The sequence below is a fragment of the Papilio machaon genome, chromosome 22 (assembly GCF_912999745.1).
Source record: "Papilio machaon chromosome 22, ilPapMach1.1, whole genome shotgun sequence".
Taxonomy (NCBI): domain Eukaryota; kingdom Metazoa; phylum Arthropoda; class Insecta; order Lepidoptera; family Papilionidae; genus Papilio; species Papilio machaon.
In genome coordinates this window covers 216,491-238,608 of record NC_060007.1, presented here as the reverse complement: position 1 = coordinate 238,608, position 22,118 = coordinate 216,491, and the positions used below count along the sequence as shown (strand labels likewise).

The 22,118-nt window shown below is 36.0% G+C and overlaps 4 protein-coding genes across 8 annotated transcripts in view; 2 read left to right on the top strand and 2 right to left on the bottom strand.

Annotated features, from left to right (window-relative positions):
* Window positions 1–5,227, bottom strand: part of LOC106715101 — a 63,120-nt gene extending 57,893 nt beyond the window's left edge. The window contains exon 1 of the mRNA XM_045683420.1: window positions 5,092–5,227. The gene's annotated coding sequence lies outside the window, so the exon portion shown is untranslated. The remainder of the gene's footprint in view (window positions 1–5,091) is intronic.
* A 4,940-nt stretch (window positions 5,228–10,167) lies between these two features.
* LOC106715113 (TNF receptor-associated factor 1) lies at window positions 10,168–16,089 on the top strand. 4 transcript variants are annotated; one of them, XM_014508334.2, is made up of 11 exons: window positions 10,168–10,190; window positions 11,118–11,300; window positions 12,196–12,309; window positions 13,115–13,260; window positions 13,426–13,639; window positions 13,805–13,946; window positions 14,361–14,530; window positions 14,813–15,008; window positions 15,194–15,309; window positions 15,497–15,652; window positions 15,768–16,089. In XM_014508334.2, exons 2-11 carry the CDS (start codon window positions 11,145–11,147, stop codon window positions 15,987–15,989), a joined length of 1,632 nt encoding a protein of 543 aa, XP_014363820.2. In that variant the 5' UTR covers window positions 10,168–10,190; window positions 11,118–11,144; the 3' UTR covers window positions 15,990–16,089. The 4 variants fall into 4 exon arrangements, with proteins under 4 accessions (XP_014363820.2, XP_014363817.2, XP_014363819.2 ...); XM_014508331.2 differs by lacking the exon at window positions 10,168–10,190 and adding an exon at window positions 10,550–10,691; XM_014508333.2 differs by lacking the exon at window positions 10,168–10,190 and adding an exon at window positions 10,552–10,639.
* A 492-nt stretch (window positions 16,090–16,581) lies between these two features.
* On the bottom strand, window positions 16,582–20,579 carry LOC106715114 (NEDD8 ultimate buster 1). 2 transcript variants are annotated; one of them, XM_014508336.2, is made up of 13 exons: window positions 20,346–20,579; window positions 19,528–19,787; window positions 19,078–19,178; window positions 18,873–18,994; window positions 18,569–18,726; window positions 18,184–18,380; window positions 17,990–18,114; window positions 17,761–17,912; window positions 17,488–17,665; window positions 17,304–17,381; window positions 17,102–17,222; window positions 16,929–17,019; window positions 16,582–16,857 (listed from the first exon to the last, which is right to left on the bottom strand). In XM_014508336.2, exons 1-13 carry the CDS (start codon window positions 20,469–20,471, stop codon window positions 16,731–16,733), a joined length of 1,836 nt encoding a protein of 611 aa, XP_014363822.2. In that variant the 5' UTR covers window positions 20,472–20,579; the 3' UTR covers window positions 16,582–16,730. The 2 variants fall into 2 exon arrangements, with proteins under 2 accessions (XP_014363822.2, XP_014363821.2); XM_014508335.2 differs by having other exon boundaries at window positions 17,990–18,380.
* A 326-nt stretch (window positions 20,580–20,905) lies between these two features.
* LOC123722274 lies at window positions 20,906–21,557 on the top strand. The gene is made up of 3 exons (XM_045683603.1): window positions 20,906–20,981; window positions 21,072–21,275; window positions 21,419–21,557. The coding sequence occupies exons 1-3, from the start codon at window positions 20,957–20,959 to the stop codon at window positions 21,541–21,543; spliced, it is 354 nt and encodes a 117-aa protein (XP_045539559.1). The 5' UTR covers window positions 20,906–20,956; the 3' UTR covers window positions 21,544–21,557.
* Window positions 21,558–22,118: the final 561 nt, after the last annotated feature.

Below are 22,118 nucleotides of genomic sequence, written 5' to 3'. Positions count from 1 at the left end.
TGCACACTTTACGCATCTATATGGCCTTAAGCAGTTATTTTTCGTGTGACCATATTGTTGACATTTTGTACATTGAGCTATCACCTTACGTTTTTTGGGATCTTCAATTGCTACAATTGTATTGTATATGACTCTTATATCTTTAACTGCTTTATTGTTAGCACCAGGTTCAATGTTGACAAAGAAAGTTGTCGAAGGTCTTTTATTTGGTCCAATTCTAGCATTAATAATCTCACCTCTAACTTTGTTGCCTGATTTTTCAATTTCTGTTATGATTGCTTCGTGGGGTGTTGTGTGATGTAAATTTTTTATTACAATTCTATATGGTCTCTCTTCTTTACGTGTAAATGTGTGTCCTATTAATCCTTTTTGGCGCACGAAGGTCATTAATTTTTTATAAGATTCTACTGTTGTGCAATTTACTCTTAATTGGTTTTTGGTTATAATTTTTAGTGAGTAGTCCGTTCGTCCCATTACAGACTCAAAGGCTTCAATTAATTTGTTTATATCTTCTATACCATATAATATAAGGGGTGGTGGTTTGTTTTCTTTTTTCCTAGTGACTTCTGAAGGGCCGGGCATATCTACATCAGTCGTTAGAGAGCTAAACCTATTCTCTAAAGAAAATTCTTTTGGCGGTGAATCCGATGTTCTTAGTCTTTTCTTATTTCTTAATATAGGAACTCTTTGCCATTCTGGAGGCATGGTTTCTGTACTACTAGTATTGGGTTCACTAATTTGGAGTCCAATATTAAGGTTGTTTAATGAATTTGCCCTAGGGCGCGTGTTGAAAAAGCTTTTGTGTAGGGTTTGTTGAACCATGTGCTTCTTATATCCAGTAGCATTCTCCGCCTCCGAAGCCTGGTCAGCCACTCCGGAGAGTTTTGTGTTTGGCCGCAAAACAGTGCCCCCCCCAGAATACATGGGGCTGCCTGAGATTTTCTCAGGGAGGGATTCTCCAGCACCGCTGGTACCCTCCTGGGGTAAATAATTTTTCAATCTTGCTTCCATGTCTTTGTCCTCCATTCGCTCTAGACTTTTTAAAGACTATTTAGGTCCTAAGGCTTGCTATAGCCTCTTCTATCTACTAAACTGATAGGAGATATGGATATACCGCCATTGATCGGTCGTCAGAGCCTCGTTTGTAGGTTAGCAGGGGGCACCACGGAAACCATTCGGTCTCCGTCGCCATCCGGCGCGTGCAGGTGAGGTTGACAATTGGGTCGGATGAGATATTGATACCGCTCCCCTTACCCCCCTTACATACTTAACTGAATTTACTTTAAAGCTTGCAAATACAGGGGTCTGGGCACCGAATACGAATTTGTCCCATTCGGTGTCGAGACCCTTGGTCCGTGGGGTCCTAGCGCTAGAAAGCTTTTTAAGGAAGTAGCAAAAAGGTTAGTCGACATCACAGGAGACCGAAGAGCTGGCAGCTACCTCGGACAAAGAATTAGTTTAGCTATTCAAAGGGGGAATGCTGCCAGTATCTTCGGAACCTTGCCTAAAGGGACTCCTTTTAATGATATATTTTAGCTTTTATATTATATTTAAGACAGTTGATTACATTTAATTAGTTGTATACTTAATGCAAGTAATCGTGCTTTAAAGTTGTAATTAATCTATACTTGATTTTGTTGATCTCATTGTAAAAGCTAGCGCTTGACCACTATCCCACCCGATGAGTCTAAAGATGTTACGCGTTAGCTTTGTAAATACCTATTCACTCTACTATTGAAGGCCTCCACGTCATACTTGGACAGAAAATCTGACGCCAGCAACTTATTCCAATCCTTAGCAGTACACACAAGGAACGATGATTCAAACTTTTTCGATTGAACGCGCGGCACGTCCGATGGTAGAATGGTGATGGTGGAATTATATCTTGTAATGCACACTCCCCAAAATGCAGCCTGTTAAATACCGAGAGACTAGCCACTCTACGCTTGTGCTCAAGTCTGATTAAATTTAGGTCTTGGTCACCGAACAACTTCTTGGCTCGACTCTCCACCGAATCTAGTGCTGCGAGTTTCATATAACTAATTTAAATATGAATTTTTTTATATGAATTAAATTATTAATTAATTAAAAATGTTAGTTATAATAATAACAAAACTTTCTTATAAATGCGAATGTTTAGATGGATGGTTACATGGATGCATGAATGTTCGTTTTAAGATATCTCCGAAACGGCTCAAAAGATCTTCATGAAATGTGGTACAGATGTAGAACATATTCTGAAAGAACACATAGGCTACTTTTTACGTTGTTTTTAATTACGCGCGGACGGAGTCGTGAGCGACAGCTAATAATTATACAAACATAAGGTACTAGTTGCGTGTGAAACAATTGTGTTGTTACAAAAAAAATAATTAAGCCTAATTTAATTAAAAAATAAGGAAAAGATTCAAATGATAATTTGAACACAAGACAAACAAAGGTCAGGTGCACGTTTTGTACGAATCAAGGAGTTTTCAAGAGTATTTGTACAACTGAATTTGTTCAGCTTTGACGGAATAACAATTATTACATTTTATTTCGAATCGAATTTAAATAATGCTAATTGTATTTCAATAAAATTAATTTTAGGCCTACGAAGAGTTAATCTATTGCTTGTTAGGTCAAGAAAGTTGTAAAGAATGAAACAACGGAAGAATCGATCTAGATTTGGAGGATAAAAACCTAGTGCTAACTTTAATATGGAATCCGAAAAACTAAAAGATAAATAGGAAAGTTTTATAAATATGTGCAATGCTAAAGAAAAATAACAAAACATTTTACAAACACGTTTACTTGTTTGCCAAAATACTATAATTTCGTATATTTAATGTAAATATTTAAACATGATCAGAAGACGCGACGCGACCGCGAAGTCCTTAAAATAAACAATCGCTCTGAAGATGGACCCCCGACGAGTCCGAAAGTAATCGGTGCCTAACTAATTTATTGTAATGTCGCACGAATGTTTTAACAATTTAATAATGTTCATTGGATCAATGTATCGTACATAGTACTTATATACTTTCATATGTATATAAAACACGTCTTATTAAGTAAACAACCGAACAATTACAAATGTTATCACAACTAATCGATTTGAATAATATTTTACTTACTTTCGATTCATTAATATTTTCTCAACAAATTTTTATTTATGATATTTTGTTTACACGATTCCTAAGATCAAATATGATTGAATCACATAAAATCCAAAACAATATTAAGTATCAATAAATTTATTCAATATTTTTTTTAATACTTTACACATATGATCTATAGATGTAGATGTAAATAATATCAGACATGTAATTCAGAACTAAACTATGTTCGTTTAAAAGACTTCAACGATATTGTATAAATATAATAAACCTACTTAACTAATATTACTACTACGTCGGTGACTCGGGGGTTTAAACACTTGACTTGCAATCTACAGGTTCCTGGGTTCGAATCCCGCCATGTACCAATGTGTTTTTTGATTTACATATGTACATTTATTTGACGTTCTTACGATGAAGGAAAACATCGTGATACAACCTGCACATATATGAGAAGAAATTCAATGATATGTGTGAAGTCAACCTGCACTGGCCAAAGTGGCTGACTATGGCCTAGTCACCCCTAACTTGGGGAGGCTCCGAGCCCCTCGGTGGGGACGTATAGTGAGCTGATGATGATCTTACTAATATTATAAAAATGCGAATTGGTTTATGGATGGATGATGTTTGTTAGAAGGTACCTGCAGAATGTCTTCAAGGATTTCGCTAAAATTTGGCATAGATGTAGGACATAGTTTGGAAGAAAATGTAGGATACTAATTAAGTTTTTTAAAATCGCGAGGCGAAGCAAATACGAATATAAATGTAAGAAAACTCAAAAAAGTATGGCATTGAGAATAGTTTGGATATGTCACCTGCTTGAAGCTTATTTATTTCTACTCGTTTCGAGATATTTTGTCGATTCTAATAGAGATATGATTGATAAAATATGACTCTGTCTAGTCCAGGGATTGCGAACCATTAATGGTTCGCGTGCCCCAAAACAAAAAATTATCTTTCTCACGTAGGTATATGAAGAGCGATCGTAACTTATTATAAACATATTTAAACATTTCTTTAGAAAAATGGTAATCCTTCTGACCTCATTTGTATTTTCTATAACGAAAATTAACGAGAACTGTGACAGTAGATAATTTGGCCCTAGTCCGAATAATTGTGACAACCGCCTTCGTATCGTCAACGTCAATGTCCAAATTATTATGAAAATTTTGTCGATCACGATACGATGACGATTTTCATAAATATTCGTGCTAGATCCATTGTAAGTAGTCCTACTAAGTAGGACATGCTTATACTAGTAGTATTAGTTGACTACTAATATTTAATTTTTATCTGATTTAACAAGTCGGACCTCACATTTTGTACATCATTATATTATCAAAAAAACTATACAATTCAATAAACTAGGGTTCGGTCAGCATCATCTCCTTGACATTGTCCCACCTACGTAGGTTCGATATGTGAAAATATTGTCACCGAAAAAAATGTTGCTGAAAAGCTTTAGCAGAGCTTTTCGTGGTACTTATATCTATCGCCACTTAAATAACTAAATAATAGATGCATTTAGAGAATATTAAGAATATACATTTGATATTTAAATATTATAATTGTAACACATTGTTGAAACTGAATAATTGAGAATTATTGTTTATATCAATAAGAAAAGACAGATGTTTTCTGCAAATGCAACTAAATGTTTATCTTATTTCTGACACTAAAAGAATAATTTCTTGTCTCCTCACTCGTATGCTACGGAATAATTAAAAATATTTATAAAGATACTAGCTGTCGCCCGCGACTCCTTCCGCGCAGAATTAAAAAAGAAAAAATATAATAAGTAGCCTATGCCAGCCTAGCCCAAATTTCATCGAGATCCTTTGAGCCGTTCTGAAGATACCTTCAAATAAACATCCATCCATCTATTCATCGAATTATTTGCATTTAAAATATTAGTAAAAACATAAGATTAAACTAAATGTAAGACTAACTACCCCGCTCCAAATTATAATAACCTTTATTTGACTTAACTTACAACAATAAAGCTCTTTTGAAAGGCGCCTGTTTTCACTTCACTATTCACAATATTATAATTTTCAATAATATTATTTTAAAATATAAACTCGCGTAACATTTAATAGTGAAAGGTCGTATACGTCCACGACCCTCGGCCCGTGCGCACCGACTGACACATGACACTGCAACAAGATGAACCGCCGGTTGCGCACGCGCAGGTTTCAAATTTGAAATAACAAATGTGACGTCACGCGGCGGTGGAAGATTTCACGCCAATCGTGGTTTTATTGTTTAATGACAGGTTCTTTGGTTGAGAGGCAGCCACGGTACTTATCATGAAAAATTACATCTTTAAAAATTACACATATCGCCCCATCCAACAAATCTTACTTACTTCAGATGGGTCGTTTTGTATAAGGAGAGGCAGGGAAAAGACAATTGTTCTCTGTAGAGAAAATACATACATATATAAACTCCTTCAAATATCAATAATAAGATGCCTACAATCCATATTGACATGAAAAAATTAGACATGTTGATAAGCATTACCTCTGGAATAAAAAAAATATTCGAACCCCATTAGATTTAGCCAAGATCGACTGGCGACGTTTTTTGTTAATAGAGTATCTGCAACCACTGACGGTTTTGAAGACTGTATCTTACAAGCGAGAGCAGAAGTGTGCCAGGACTATGCCTGATAGAAATCTGTAACCTATGTAGGGGGTAACCCTAGGGTTGAAGGGAAAAAGGATGAGTGATGACAATGTTTTTGTACAAGTTTATGAGCAATGGAAACATACAGTTACAATGATCGAGGAAACATAATTTGGGAAAAACGCTAGTGAAGTTAGCGTTTTTTATAATGCTTAAAATCTGCACGATTACGTCAGGATTCTTAATTATTATTTTTTTCATTTAAGACCTTTTATTTTACCTACGGCTTATCCGGTATAAAAAGCACATTTCGGAAACAAAAAAATTAGCATGAAATTCGCATTCTAACTGAGATTTTTATCATTTTTTTTTTATAATTATGTAAAGTAATGAAGCTCACAAAGAACGCAGCATTGTATAATACCGTATTTAGGATTCATTTCCTTACTTATAGTCGTTAAATGGTCGATAAAGTATTTTCTAAATGAAGATTAATTATAAATTCTACACTTTGGAATTTGCAGTGGGACGTGTATTCACGCGAGTTGTACGAGTGGACATATATTTAATTTTACAATATGCAAGCGCATCATTTACTAGCAATTAACCTTGAATGTTATAAATAATAATTAAGCGCTAAAAATATTTAATAATACTGACTCAATTTAACAATTTATTAGCTACATCAAATTCTTATTACCAACACGGACTAAACTGGTATAAAATGAAATCAAAGAAAATATCTTAGCAGAAGCTTCGAGATTGTTGAAAAAAAAATTGTGAAATAAAATAATTATTTCAAAATCTTTGTCTTAATGTCTATGAACATAAAAATATTTTAATGAAGCGTCGTCATTTTAATATTACAGTCTATACTAAAATTAGAAAGATATGACTGTTTATTTGCATTGGCTCCGATACTACTGAATCGATTTGAAAAATTCTTATTGGGATAGCTACACTATACCCCGTGACACAGGTTATATTTAGTAATAGATTTTTTTCAATTCCGCGCGGCCGAAGTCGCGGGCAACTGCTAGTGTTATATCAAAGATTAAAAACATACGTCAACATTTTGTTTTGTTGTTTTAAATATGTTTTATTCCATTATAAACATTGCATAACTATACGAACCGTGATATATTAAATAAGGTCAATAGGAAACCATTAAATACCAATAAACTGTGTCAAATAATTTGTGGGGCCATTTCGAACTTTGAGCATCAAATATTTTGAGCGCTTCACATCGATGAAAGAAATTAATATCGTGCTCAGTATTTGTACAGAGACATGTCCTTGAGTTTCAATGCTCTATGGACCTTTCATTTGGATGTACAGTCAGGACTCTTTGCGGTGTTCCACTTTCAGAAAATTATCTTGTCTCTTGCAACGAGACGAACTCAGTCCCTTCTAACAAAATTACCAATTAGATTATATAGATAAATAGACACATTTAAAAGTTGCGTGCTATTGTTTCCGGGTCGTCGTCTCAATGCTTAAAACGTTGAATAGACTGATACGCTTTTAAGATGTAATACCGACAGATTCCACCATAGTACATACATATGTACATTTGCATTGTGATTTAAAACGGTACGTTTGGTTCATTGTTAACGTTACATCAATGATTTTGATTGCATGATATTTGTTAACGATGACAACAAAAATGACACTATAACACCATTTAACGTCGTAAATATCATAACTTAACACTCAATTAAGAACACATGAATAGCAAACTTAATTATTTATTGTCATAACAGTTTACTATATCGTTTTGTTTTTTGGAAGGACTATGTCGACATAATATTTGGCCATTACTGGAATATATTAATTATTTTACATACACGTTAGTCATAATTTATTATGACCTTGAATTATACATAATTACATATTTATGTAAATCAATTCATATTACAAATATTGCTGTTAATTTTTACAGACTTTTTCGGTAGTAAAGTACTTTTAGATAAATAATTTAACTGTTTATTTGCGGAATAAGCTGAACTAACGAGCTATTATTTTAAAGTCCAAAACCGAAAAGTCTTTCCCCTCATAACATTATAACTTAGAAGACAGCTGAGAAGTGCTTACATGTAGCAAAAAACTGATTAATCCGAGTGACTTTACTCACTGTTGATGCGCTGGTAAATAACCTAACGAAACCTCAGCCACTATCGTCTCTAAAATCACAATTTACGTGACATAATATAGTCAAGTCAGTCAGGTAAAGTATTGTGACAAGAATGCTACCAAGTTCACATTAATAACTGAACTAATACTGATATTGATACGATAACAAAAATTTTATATAATATGCGCATAATTAATACGTCCATCAATTATTTCTATTGACCCCAGCGAAATGCTGAGGTGAGCTGGTTTCCAATGGGGCCAGGGACCACGCTGCCTTGACCTCGGCTGACCCATCTTGCGTAAAAAATGTTTATTATTATGTTAGTTAACGTATATAGTACCTTTAAGTTAAAATTAAGCGAAAAATATATTTTTAATACAAGTATGTTTTTTATATTTTCCTTCCTGAATCTTTGATGTGAAAATTTAATCTAAAAAAAAGTATTGCAAATATTGAGACTGAAAACGAGTATTTTTTTATTCGTACAAAATGATTATCAATTTGAATTTATAGCTACGAGTATCACAATATAAAGTGTTAAGATTTTTATCCACTCGGTTATTGTAAAGAACAAGGAAGAATAATATCAATAAAATGATTGAATCTTATACGCTCTTACTCTGAATGTCGACTTCAGTGGTACAAACACACATATTGTCATACCTTACATTATGCTGGAAAAAACGAAGACAAGAACATTGTGTCAATAAAGACAGGCGATAAATTTTACATTTTATATCAACCTGTAACTGTTTCGGTAACAATTGTAAACAATATCAGACAATATTCTTGTCATATTTTATGTATAATATATGCCACATGGTTTATATGTTTAAACGTAAGTTACGATTATATTTAAACAATTTAAATATTGTTCGTATATTCCGTATTTCAGTCGTTATAGTAACTCAGTTGGTTATATGGCTAGTGAGATTATTTATTTTATGTAACATTAGGTAGATACAACACATATTGGAAAAATATTATATTATTTATAATTATTAAATAAAAAAAAATTGTAGATTAATTATACTACATACAATAAAAAAAATATTTCTAAAACAATAGACGACATTAATACCAATTGTAATTTATAAATATCTAGACGGTCTGTCGATGGTCATGTGGACGTGTACACGCACCGCACGCACGCGCCACTATCAGGCAGTCAGGCTTGTCGCTAAGGACTCTTAGTATGGTGTTATTAACTAACATTACAACATGATGATGACATAGCCAGATAGGGTAGGTGTCTTAATTAATACTTAATGATAATTCCTAACCTCTGTCTACACTTGTTAGACGCAAACTGTTGATGTTTCTGACAGTTAATTCTATATTATAATTTCGAATTTTCACCACCGCTACAAACCGCTGCCGCCAGCGCTAAAATGGCGTAAATCAGATAGGCACAAATATCACGTCTAATAGCCTGTTCATTTATAAAGGTCAGTGATACTATTCGTTGTTAAAATTCATCCATAAAACGTATTGTTATCTCTATTGTATCAAATATAATAAGAGGGATGACGATATGTTTTATACAGAGATTTTGGTCTCAGAAACCAATGATAATAGAATTACGTACTAGTTCCTTAATGTAACAAATGATTCCACGGATTATAATAATTAAGACTTAGTATCCGGAAGACACTATGTTCAAGTAACCGTGAACAAGCAGTTGTACGACGCTCAGTTTTCATTCGCACAGCGCGGCCTCAAACTATTGTTCTACTCATTTTATGTATTTATTTAGGTGTTATATTACTTTTAATATATAAATAACTAGCTGTCGCCTGCGACTCTGTCCTTTCGGAATAAAAAAAAAGTTTATTAGTAGCCTACGTCTTTTTCCAGAATATACTCTACATCTATGCCAAATTTCATTAAGATACATTGAACTGTTCCGGAGATACATTGAAACAAACGTCCATCCATCCATACATACAAACATTCGCATTTATAATATTAATATTAGTAAGATTGTTGCTTTGTTTAGTATCGATTGCCCAGTTAACGTCGTTTACGTGTTAATTGATATATACTTGCGTATGTATTTTATATTATTTACTTAAATAGACGTACAATAAACGTTTAAATATTTATTATTATATCCAATTTTATAATGGTAAAACTTATGAGGAAATATCCAAATTCAGACATCATAGCGCAAAGTCAATATTTATCATTCGTTTAACATATCTGAGCAAAAAGCACTCTTTGCCAATTTATGATGCAAAATATAAGGATTATAAATAACTAGTGTTAATGTCTCTTCACCTTTGTTTTGTTGTGACGGACAATTAGCGCATCATATAAATGTGTTCGTATGTAATCCAAAGTAATTCACCGAAACTAATTGCTAATCAAGTCAAGGTCATGCACCCGACAAAATTAGATCTTCTTTGTGTTGAGATCTTTAAGTAGGGTTTTATTAGATTATTATTCTAATTAAATTAACAGATGTTTTATTACACTAACTGTTAGTTAAAGTTTAGACTTTAAAGTTAATTAAATTCGATTCCAAAATTATGACAGGATTTTTGGAGAAGAAACATGAATAGGTTTAGGGCCTAAATATAACAAATGTACCTTGACCTATAATAGAACAACAAAGCAAGAGAGTGGCACGCCCTGTCGTATCTAACCAAACGCCCCATATCAGATAGCAACTGATAAAGGCCCATGTGTCACTCGATATTGCGACTCTCTGCATGCCGCTGTGATTTTGTGTGCAAAATAAGTTAACAGTGTTGTTTTATTTGATTTAAATTTTGTGAGTTATTCGTTAATTAACTCATTTAACGTCTGTCAATCGTTGGCTTTAGGTGCTTAAGTTTTTTTGTCATAAATATGTTGTGAGTTGATGACGCACTTGTTGTCTTTCAAAAGATCATTATATGTAGATATAATTCTTTGTGTACGTTAGTTATAAGATAGAATACATTTGGAAATACCGGATGGTTTTTAATTCATGCAATCGCAAGACAAAAAAGTATTTGAAATGGTTATAGTTAACAGAGATTTTTTTTATTGTTGAGTTGTAAACATTGGGTACAGACAGAAATTATAATTTTGCATTATATATTCCATTTTTTTTAACTCAATCTTCACTGTTCATTTATTATCTTCTAACAATTATTATAACAAATTAAATAATTTGATTATTTTTCGTTCACAACTAAAAATTTACTAAAAATACTGGTTAAATAACTATTTAGTTTACTAACAACTAAATAAATGTTCTCGCTTAGGCAAATGACTAACAACGGTGTGGGGTGATGTACACAACTAGTAGTACTTCTAACACTACTGCTAGTGGTATTAGTACAATGAGCTTGGACCAGTTGAAGGTGGACCGGCGCGAGGGCGCCACCGTCGGCAAGGAGAGTTCCTGCTACTTCTGCAATGATATGTTTGAGATGGGAAAGCTACAGGTCAGTTCAATTACTATCTTGAAGTATCATTTATTCAAGTCATCTATTAAAGTCTGTCATCTTATAGAAATTATTCTGAATAGTTAATTAGGCATTCTGCAATTTGCCTATTTTAGTTGGAGAAAAAACTAATTGTTATCGGGAAAAACAGACACTGAACGTTTTTTTTTTCTTTCTAATAAATACTATACACCTAACAAAACTTCAAATAAATGAACATGGATGAAACGCCACTGCTTTTTTTTTAATTTTCAAATCGTGTATTCTTCGAACTGATAAAACATGTTTCATTAAAGAATATGTTCCTTAATACTTTTTGTTTTCTTTATTAAATCTCTGTATTTGGTTATTGGAAACATAAGCTCGTGTCCAAAAAATATGACATCGACAGCAAAAGAACCACATCGCTACCGCAAGGAATGGGCGTTTGAAATCGACGAGATGCGAATCTTCGAGCGAAGTACAAAAAAATCAATAGCGGCGGAACGAAAATGATCAATAAAAAAATTCCATAAAATACTCCTGCTGTCAAGATAACGAAGTATACGGATACAGCGATAATGGCCACCTACATACTGATCAGAGATACACATGTTACTAGAATTTTTGTAGCCGATAGAGAATAATGACTAGAGGTAGTTAAAAAAAGAAGTAAGAAAGAAAAAACATTTATTGCTACACACAAAAATAAAAGTTAGACTTAAGTAAATTGGTTCACTGTGGCCAGCTATTATTAATATTAAGGACAAGGTCATATATCAATTTAATACGTAAGACCTGTAAAGTTAACAAATTATTTCATTATCGACCTAGTACACAATATCCCCCATTTGTTGATATATTCCGTTAATTATAAATGTCCCTCTGAGTGATTATAACATTATTTTCTGTGCAGAACCACCTGAAACAGTGCGGCAGCATCTTGGAGCAATGTCCGTTGCGCTGCGGCGCTTGGATACAGCGCAAGCACAAGCAGGTCCATGTCAACGAGTGCCCGCAGATGGAAAAGGTATGTTATTTGTTTGTGTAGCTGTAGAACTTTCACTACTGAGGTGAAGTTAAGTAGCTAGTGTATTAGAAGTATCATCACAGCTGAAAAGACGTATTCATGTTTAAGTCCGCATTTCACGGGCGCTTTTTTAACACAGAGGAAACAAGAGTGATATTAAAGTGTTCATCGCTTCCAGCTTCCTTCATCCAGCGCTCAAAATTCAACACTGCACGATAAAAAAGCACCCGTGCGAATGCGGGCTAAGTGTTTCTGCATACGGAGCAGTATGCTCTTTTCTTTAAATAAATCCATTGAGTGTTGTATAAATGATTTATGGTGTACTAAAATAAGCCTGCATTATTTTCTTTCTATTTATCAGGTATTGCAATTTCAAAAATATAATAAAAAAAGTCATAAAGCAATGAAATATGTCTGTCAGTCGCCATGCGGTGTTTTTGTTTGTTTTTAACACCGCGAGGTATATTAATGGTGGTATTCAAAAAAATACAAAAATTGTAAAACGTCTTGGAAATACGATATCCGATAATTCTGAGAAATGTAGACCCGTAATTATACAAGTTCTTTCTATATTTAAAAAGATTGGCGACATATTGACACACCAAAACTTTTATAAATACAGATTTACAGACATTATGTTACTTATTTTGAACTAATTTATGAATTAATATTAAATTCTTAAAATAAATATACATTTCTATGATTCTATATTCGATGGATTAACGAAAGAATTAATTTATTTGTAGTCCAATGTAAAAGTAAGTAATAAGATTGATTTCTGTTTAATTAAACAAATGATTTGTAGGCTCGCAACTCTTCATCCCCGACACACGTACGGGTGTCGGAGCCCTCGCCGCCCGCTGTGCCAGTCACCAATCACACGTGGACGCCCCGACACAGTCCGCTAGACGAGTGCGTCACATACCTCGAGAAAGAAGTGGCTGGTATTAAGTAAGTAGTTCTATAGCGGAGTAGACGAGTATTTTGAAACAGAAAACAATCTTACCAAATTCTTATTCTCACGCTTATGCTTGGATTTGGATTTGGCTTTTGTGAAAGAGGCGAGTGAGTTTTTTTGATTAAAAGAGACTAATGGAAAGGTTCTTCGCGCATAAGGTTGGTGTTGAGTGCGGAGTCGAGCCAGCGCGATGTTTTCTCCACGGAGTTGGAGACCCTGCGCACAAAACTGGTGCTGGTGGAGGAGCGCGGCCAGCACGTGGTGTCGGCGCTGAGCACGCTACGGGCTGCAGTGGACGCCGAGGCCGCGCGCGCTGCCGACTGGGCCGCTCAGTTCAGACATGATTTGTCAAACGTTCAACTAGCTTTGCAGGTACGCAGCCGTCTTTCATCAGACTGATTCAGGCAGAAGTAAGTCACATTGCAACCGCATGTAGCCTAAATGGCTGAACCGATTTTGACTAGTGAGGTCATTGGAGTCGTTTTCTTTCCCTGATTCTATTTATTTAAAGTTTTAAATATGTTAATCTACGTACAGGAGCTGCAGAACCAGCAGCTGAGCACGGCCATGCGTTTGGAGAGCGCGGTGAGCAGCATCGTGCACGAGCAGAACGAGCGCGAGCTGCTGGAGCAGGCTATGACGCAGCACGACAACAGGATACGTGCCATTGGAAGACTGGGTGACGTACATTTTTACCCTATAGCACTAATTGATGTTACAGTTAGTTTTCACGGTCGTAAAACTTGTTAATTAACCTAATATTTTAAACTGATTTAATTTAAATGTTTGAAAAATTTCGCGCAACGGAAGATTCGAATCCGAGCTTCCTAGGTGAAAGCCAAGTATCACTAAACCATACGGGGTACTACGCAAGTGTCAAATACCTTATGTCACTGTTACAATTTCTATTTGCTCTCATAATTAATTAATATTTTTTATCCAGCATCTATGTTAGTTTTGGAACATCATCATTATTACATGCAAGTTTTTTTTAAACATTACTTACGTTAAAACTCTGATTTTATCGGAGACCTGAATTTACTTTGATCAGTTATAATGATATTGTTTTACTGTGTAATTTTTTTATTTGTAGAAGAAGTAATGGAATACATAAAGCGTACAATAGAAGAGGATAGAGAACGTAACGCGGAGAGCCGCGCCGCGCTGGAGGACGAGCTGGCGGAGGCGCGCCGAGCCTCGCAGCAGCTGGCACATCTCGCCACACTCAGGGCGCAGCTGGAGACCACCGCTAATGAAAGACCGGTAACAAATTGCCTCAAGTTATCTTTTTCACTACGATTAGAACTTTTTTTAAGTCAGTGCAGTAGAAAAAACCTTTTTTTTTTAAATCTGACATGTTTATAATTTTTGCTCGCTTCCGCTTTTTTCCAATATTATATAAGAGTAAGCAAATGACACTCAAAGGCATCCAAAAACTGCAGATATGGCTACCGGCTTTAGGTAAACAAGTAGCAATTACAACCTTAGCCTTTACTTACTGCAGTTAGTCAAGACACATAAGAACTATACAACGAAACATTGCAGGCTTTAGACAGAGTGGCAGTACTAGAGGTGGCGACTGCAGACGCGAGAGCGGAAGCTGCGGAACACGCCAGCAAGATGGACATCATCTCCCGGGACCTGCGCGCGCTAACCAAGTCTTACCACAAGATACGCAGCGAGATCGTGGACTTCCAGGCCAAGATTAACTTCAGTAATCCAGAACTGGGCAGTGATGATGGTACACAAACCTGCTCCTATCAAAATAAATGTGCAATTTAGATCTCTGTTGTAAAAATATTTTCTGCAAAGAAAGGGCCAAACCTTGTTAATCACGGTCCTTCGAGTCAGATAAACTCCATTTTAACTTTAAACTTAAAACTTTGATTTGGTGATTATTTTTCGTAAAATGTTATTGTATCGCAGGTCACTTTATATGGAGGATAGACAACTTTACTTCGCGAATGAAAGAAGCCAAGGAAAAGGACACAATACTGACCAGCCCGCATTTTAGGACCAGCAAATATGGATATACTCTCAAAGTATGTAATTTACCAAAAAATAAAATGTCATCTTTAAAATGTTTTTCTTGGAAACCATATCTTTGCTTGATACATTTTAGGATTTAAATTTCCGCAGTCCTACGATTAAGTCAAGACATCTCTGCAGGTAATGTCGAACATAAATATCTTGTTACCTCTAGTATCATACAAATACGTATGTTTGCAGGCAGAAGTAGCGCTGAACGGCATCGGCAAGTGGAAGGGTCGCCACATCAACTGCACAGTGCGGCTGGTGGCAGGTCCCTACGACCCGCTGCTGGAGTGGCCCTGCGACCTCAACATCAGCATAGTCCTCAGAGACCAGCCCGCTAACAGGGCTCAAGTAAGTTACATGAATACACGTATTCAATTTATTTAGCCAGTCAACGGTCGCAATCGCGAATCATTTAATGGTTAGACATTTGGTCAGTTACTAATTAGATTAATTTATTATGTAGGCGATGGATATAGTGAAATCCCTGCAGCTCCGCCGTAAATCCGCGTCCAGTCGCCACGACTACGACGAGGCGAATGAAGAAAAGACGCGGTCCACTGAAAACCTCGATATGAACGTGGTGCAGATGAAGAAGCAATACATCTTCATACCGCACACCAGCTTGGACAAGTTCGAGTACATTAAGAACGATGTCATGTTTCTAGAATTTATGGTCAATCAGTAAAAAAATCGCTGGTTTAAAGGACTCGTTGCCATATCACGAAATTAAAATAAAAAAACTATAATCTTTGACCAGTAAATGTCATTAGTTTTCTTCCACTGCCAAAAATTTCAAATTATTAATCATACATTAAATGTTCTCTCTATTCCATTTAAATACGTTATTTTTTATTTTGTTATTCATTCACTCGAAATATTTAATTACTAAAATATATTGTTTAATTGCATTGAAATAAAAATACAAATTAATATTATGCTAAGACATTTAATTCCACACAAATATATTTTATTTATTACATTTTATTTCCCATTAAATGTGATAAAACTTACTCAATACATACTTTGTGTGTTACCACTTATTATAATTACATAAATTGGTTAAATGACATTTATAAATATTTGAATAATTAATTTCATAACTCTTTAAATTGTAACACGATGGTTACTTAAAATAGCAGTATATTCTAGACTAGATGGGTCTGCTTTGTGAATCCTAGAAAATAAACTTTGACTAAATTCTAATTTAGGTAATATTTAAGATTAATGGAATCAAAATATCTGTAACAATTACCAAAGAATGTCCACAGATAAGATAATCTCGAATCTAAAATGGAAAAAGAAAGAGAAGGATTGAGGAGAGGTATGGGACAGAAACAACAAGTAAAAGACGAATGTGTTACACATAACTGTGTAGTTCTCCGCAAGTTCTGTTTAACATCTTGAGAGATTCAGGTGCAGTGGAGACTTAGAGGAGGGACTTGTACTCTGCGAGGTACTGCTCCTCCTCCATGAGCGAGGTGTCGAGGTAGTCGTCCTCGTCACCGCGGATGGCCGACGACAGCCGCTCCAGCGCGCGATCGCATTCCTTCTTCCTGCACATCAGTGAATGAATGAATGACAAAACCTAATGAATGAGTTTCAAGTTCCAGCTCTTCTCATATACCTCTCCCACTCCTGCTTCATCTTTGTGCGCGAGGTCTCCGCGGTACTGGTGGAGGGGTTGCCTCCCTCCTCCTCCCCAGATACCATACTCTCTGTAAAATAACAAAGATAACATTTGAAATGCTCGGTTAATGTAGACTCAGTAGGAGTGTAGCTGTGTGAGAGATTACTCACCGGATGTCGCTGCGTGTCCGGCGTGTCCGGCCAGCAGCAGGTCGAGGGCGGCGTGCAGCTCGTTGTGTCCGGCTCGCAGCGCACGCCGGACCACCTCCTCAGAGTAGCCCATCGCTTCCAGCTGTACATGCACCACTCGTATACTTACTACTCCAAAGACAACTCAACAACTGACACAGGCACCGGGCATTGTTCTAAATACCTCTGCAATTAGTTTTTTGTCGGGTACAGAAGGCGAGTCCGAGTCGGAGTCCACCACTTGATCCAGCATCTCGCACAGCTGGAAACAAACATTGGTACAATGCATCCACATCACGTAAAGTTTTCAACGCAGATAGATGAATAGGTTCGCAACGATGACACAAGTGGTAGTGGTCACCACATACCAGCTGTGGATGTTCCCGTAACGAAGTGAGGTCTCGCAGCGCGGCCTGCAGGTCGTTGTTGGTGTGTCTCAGCGCCATGGCGGCGAGCGGGCGCGCGAAGCCCTGCGCCACCAGCTGCCGCACCAGACCCCCGTCCAGCGCAGTCCCGTCCGAGCAGGTGCGCTGCATACGGAGGCGTCTGAACAGAAAAAAGGTGCAGCAACAAACTGTATCTGTTATTAATTCTTAAGAAATTAGTGTAGTCCGACTCGAAGGACCATAAGTGTAGTATACCTGTCGCGGCGGTGCTGCTCGCGCTGGTCTGCGCGCGCGGCCAGCTGCAGGTGCGCGCGGTCGGGGTCCCCGGCGGCGCCGCGCAGCCCCACGCGGGCCTGCGCACGCGACCACCCCAACTCCATCAGCCGGCTCACCGCAGATTCGTCCACCTGGCGACAATAAATATAAACCATTTATTGAATGACATAATTGTACAAAAAACACACCAAATAATATGTTAACATACCCTCAAATTGTTAAGCTCGGCCTCCGCCTTCTCGAGCAGGGCCTTGGCGTCAGCGCGCCTGTTCTGGTGGAAGGCGACGATGCCCTGCAGCAGGTACAGCCGCATCAGCAGCACGCGCTCGTTCGCTGACGTCACAACATAAGTTATTTCAAACGTAAGATTGCAAATGTGTAACATTGAGATGTAACACTGACCAGCATTGCCCTTGAGCTCGAGCAGACGGCGCTGGTCTGGACCGTAGGTGTCCTGAAGCGCGCGCTCGGCGGCTGCCAGTCGTCGCGCCGCATCAGCCGCGGCGGCCACGCTGCGCAGCCCCGCGTAGCACCACGCTATGTCCAGCTGCAGCACGCCCCAGTTGTCCACAGTCTGCAGCAGCGACGACCGGCACTCGCTACAGATCAGTCACACATACAGATTACCTTACAATAGTATTAAAAAAATTATATTATTCCCATTACCTGTTGAGTAATTGTGTGCCTCGAAGCAGTTTCTTTGCAAATTACAGCAAGCGTGTACAAGTGAAGATATTTTTTCTAGTTTACGTGTGACTAAGAATTAAATTAGCCAACCCAAGCTTACTTGAACTGCCTATCAGCTTCTAGAAGCAAGACCAAAGCGAGAGAATAGTCCTTCTGCTTGATAGCGGCCCGACCTCGCTCATGCAGCGCCAGCCCCACCAGCAGGGACTTCTTCTCCGCCGGGGGCAGCTCCACCGCCTTACCCGACTGGTCTTCCAGCTGAGATATAATATTCACAGATTGCTTTGTTGTACATTTTTTAAGATTTTTTAACTCTTCTATAAAAATTCTAAGATAAATAAGCTTTAATAACAAAAATTTAATTTAAAATATAATATTTGCACACACACATATTTTTTTCTTACCTTCATGTACTCATCATAGTCTGCAAGCTGGCTGACATACTCGGAGAGCATAGTGGCATCATCTCTGGTTGTCTTCATCTCTATGTACAAGTTGTCTTCTTTCTTCACCTCATCGGGACTGGCTGAAAATAATTTTTTAATTACAATATTAATATTATGCAGTAATTATGGTAACAGAAAAAGTAATAAATTGTATACTACATACCATCCAACACAAGTGCCATCAGTTGGGTGCCATTCTTGACATTTTGCTCATTTAGTGTCATGCTTGACTTCACTAATTTACCATTAGATATAAGTTTTAACCTGTAATTAAATTAAGATTGTAAAAATATGACATTACAATGATGTTTGTCAAATTATTTGAAAAAACTACCTTTGTTTGAATTTGGTTGCTTGCTATATAATTATATAATATATTTTTTTTATATAAGGATACATATTATATAAGATCTTAAATATGTAATCATTATTTTTTTTACTCAAATGGACAATGACAACAAAGTAAAATTTTAACAAATACTGTAAAAACAAACACAATTCTTTTTTTCAATTTTGATTTGGATATTTTTTTCTTAAATATGATCAGTATTGGCAACATGTTACACCATACTTTTTTATCTAATTTTTAAAATAACTGTATAAATAATATTACCTAGATTCTGCAACACCAATCTCTGCAGCAACAGCATTTAACAGATTGGAACCCGGTACATCTAAAGTCCTCTGTATTTTCAGTATCTTGGGCTTTTCCTTTGGTATTGTCACTTTAATTCTGAATGTTGCCAGCCCTGTGTCTTTGAACTCCTCATTGGCCTTTACCCTCTCCATAGATCTGAGTTGCAGCTCATGCAAGGCACTGAGAACTAAATGTTCATCAACAGATAGATCCGATGCATACTTCTTTGCGAGTTCCTAAGAAAAAAAGTGTGTTTGTTAAATTATTAGCTTAATAATATAAGCGAACTGTAATAAATAAAAGCTATTATTATTCTATAACACAATGTGAGAAATCAGTGTTTAGAATATATGTTAAATTGTCATATCCCCAGGTAGCGTTGCCAGGCGTCCGGATGAAGCCGGACATAGGTAGGCTTTTTGATTGCGAGTCTGGCCAAAATAAACGGTTTTCCAGCTTTTGTTAGGTTTTTTACATTTCCCAAACGAGAGTGTACCTATTAATACTGAGACAAAATCCCTAATAATATAGGGTGTCCGACCTTTCTACCCAAATGTCCGGCCAAACTGGCTGGTCTGTCCGGCTAGTAGGTTTGACGATCTGGCAACCCTAGCCCCAGGACAGTTATCAAAATTATTCAAATATAAATTGTGCATTTGATTATTATGTAGACAAATATTTCTCCTTGATTCTAAATTATTAAGCATATTACTATTAGGAAGAGATTGTCTAAATCTCTGTTTTTAAATTAAAATTGAGCTATTCCACAATAATAAAAAAGGTAAACAATGAACCTGAAAACATTGTGTGAAGACATCATCGGTGCCCAAATACGGCGGTTCCCATAGCTTAATCTTCTCCTCGTTCAGCTTGCCCCGTAATTTTATAAGCAAATCCTCATGCTGGAGATTATCCTCCATTGTGAATCGAATAATAAATAATTTGTGTTAAGAAAATGATTTGCACAATATCGGCAAAAATTCACAAAACACAATGTGACAGCTGTCAGGTTTGTTGCTATACTTAAGCTAAGGTAAAAGACAAAAAGTAATACAAGTAAAAAAATTAAGTGCTCTTCAAAATTAAGAAGAAGACTTCTTAAGAATTTTTATATTATGTATATATAATTTTTTGTTGTATGTATATATAATATTCTATACTTAAGCAATCTATAAGAAACGGTTTTATGCAGAGATGTCAAAAAAATAAACAACCAAAGTACCATTCAGTCATTCGATATCGTTAACACTCCTAATAATAATAAATTTATAATCAATTATGAGTTAAAATTAACACTTAAATTACAATTAATTTTACGTTAATCAATTTTTCAATATCACATTACGATGTTTAACAGTTTTATTTCCTACTCCAACCGTTACTTCCGCATGTTGCGAATACGGTGATGGGCAAAATCTTATGGTGTGCTGGTAGGTTTTTGCATTTTTTTAAATTTTTATCAAAACAAAAATAAACACTATTCGTCTTGTTTTACATCCATTTACTTATTTTACCATCAGTTGCCTTAATACTTATCCATGGAAGTTACTCGTATATCCTGTTAACTGCGAACATGGAAGACGTCCAAAGTGTTCTCAAGCAGTTGACCAACTCAAATGTGATCAAACACTTCCAACAGATCTGGAACCGAGCGGCCAATAAATTCAAACAGGAACTTAACAAGCCCATTCGACGTCAGACTTTTAATGAAACCAAGGCATTGGGTAAACATTACTTTACCTTCAATATGATCATTTTTTTGACTTGTTTCTTAATAGCTTCTTTCAATTTATTAACAAATATACTTAAATACATCTTATCTATTTTGTTTGTTACTAAGAAAAAACATTTGTCGTAATTGTTTCAGAAAACCCTTTGAAAGATGAAATCGACGTGTCAGTTCTACGCAGACACCGCAGTGGCCAGGTGACGGGCGGTAGGAAGGCCTTGCATGGTTCTTCTACCCGGATTATGCACAGAATGATACATTAATAAAATATTAGTTATGGCATCAGTCTTAAATTTTACTGATTTCATTTAATTATTATCCATTGACATTTATATTCAGGAGCCTGATTGTCATTAATGTGATATCAAAAGTGTGGTTTGTGGCTTAATTCGCATTAAGTCAATTAACAACCTTCACAATATTTATAATTAGAATTTAAACTGTAATTACTGGCGAGTTAACTAACGCATTATAGATAGTCTTGGAATCGTAAATCCATCTCGGTTCAGACAATAAACGTCTTTGTCTTCATCAAAGCGCTTTGTGTCTTCTTGTAGCCTCGAACTTGCCTTGATGACGTTGTCAAACACATGCTGATTGAATCGCTCTCAAAATGACACGAGTGCTTTACTAAAATTAGTTCTATGTAATTTCATTGAATTTAACTAGTAAAGCTCAAAGCTTATAGCTATTTACATTCTCAGGAAAAATATACTCTTAGTTTTCTTTCATTCGCATTTCTTTCTGTCTGAAACACTCAAAATCATTTGTAAATACCGAAATTTCTTTCTCAATTTTAATATAATAACGTCTTTGTATTGTCATTCACTTTAAAAAG

Bases quoted from the DNA above. Each gene is read 5' to 3' on its own strand.
- LOC106715114 (XM_014508335.2), bottom strand. From the start codon at position 20,471: ATGGAGGATAATCTCCAGCATGAGGATTTGCTTATAAAATTACGGGGC. The intron at 17,223-17,303 runs GTATTTAGAACA...GTGCATGTACAG, and splicing joins ACAAAAAACTAATTGCAGAG to CTGGAAGCGATGGGCTACTC. The intron at 16,858-16,928 runs GTATATGAGAAG...ACTGATGTGCAG, and splicing joins ATGAAGCAGGAGTGGGAGAG to GAAGAAGGAATGCGATCGCG.
- LOC123722274 (XM_045683603.1), top strand. From the start codon at position 20,957: ATGGGCAAAATCTTATGGTGTGCTG. The intron at 20,982-21,071 runs GTAGGTTTTTGC...TTTTACCATCAG, and splicing joins CAAAATCTTATGGTGTGCTG to TTGCCTTAATACTTATCCAT. The intron at 21,276-21,418 runs GTAAACATTACT...TAATTGTTTCAG, and splicing joins TAATGAAACCAAGGCATTGG to AAAACCCTTTGAAAGATGAA.
- LOC106715113 (XM_014508334.2), top strand. From the start codon at position 11,145: ATGTACACAACTAGTAGTACTTCTAACACTACTGCTAGTGGTATTAGT. The intron at 12,310-13,114 runs GTATGTTATTTG...AATGATTTGTAG, and splicing joins AGTGCCCGCAGATGGAAAAG to GCTCGCAACTCTTCATCCCC. The intron at 15,653-15,767 runs GTAAGTTACATG...TTTATTATGTAG, and splicing joins AGCCCGCTAACAGGGCTCAA to GCGATGGATATAGTGAAATC.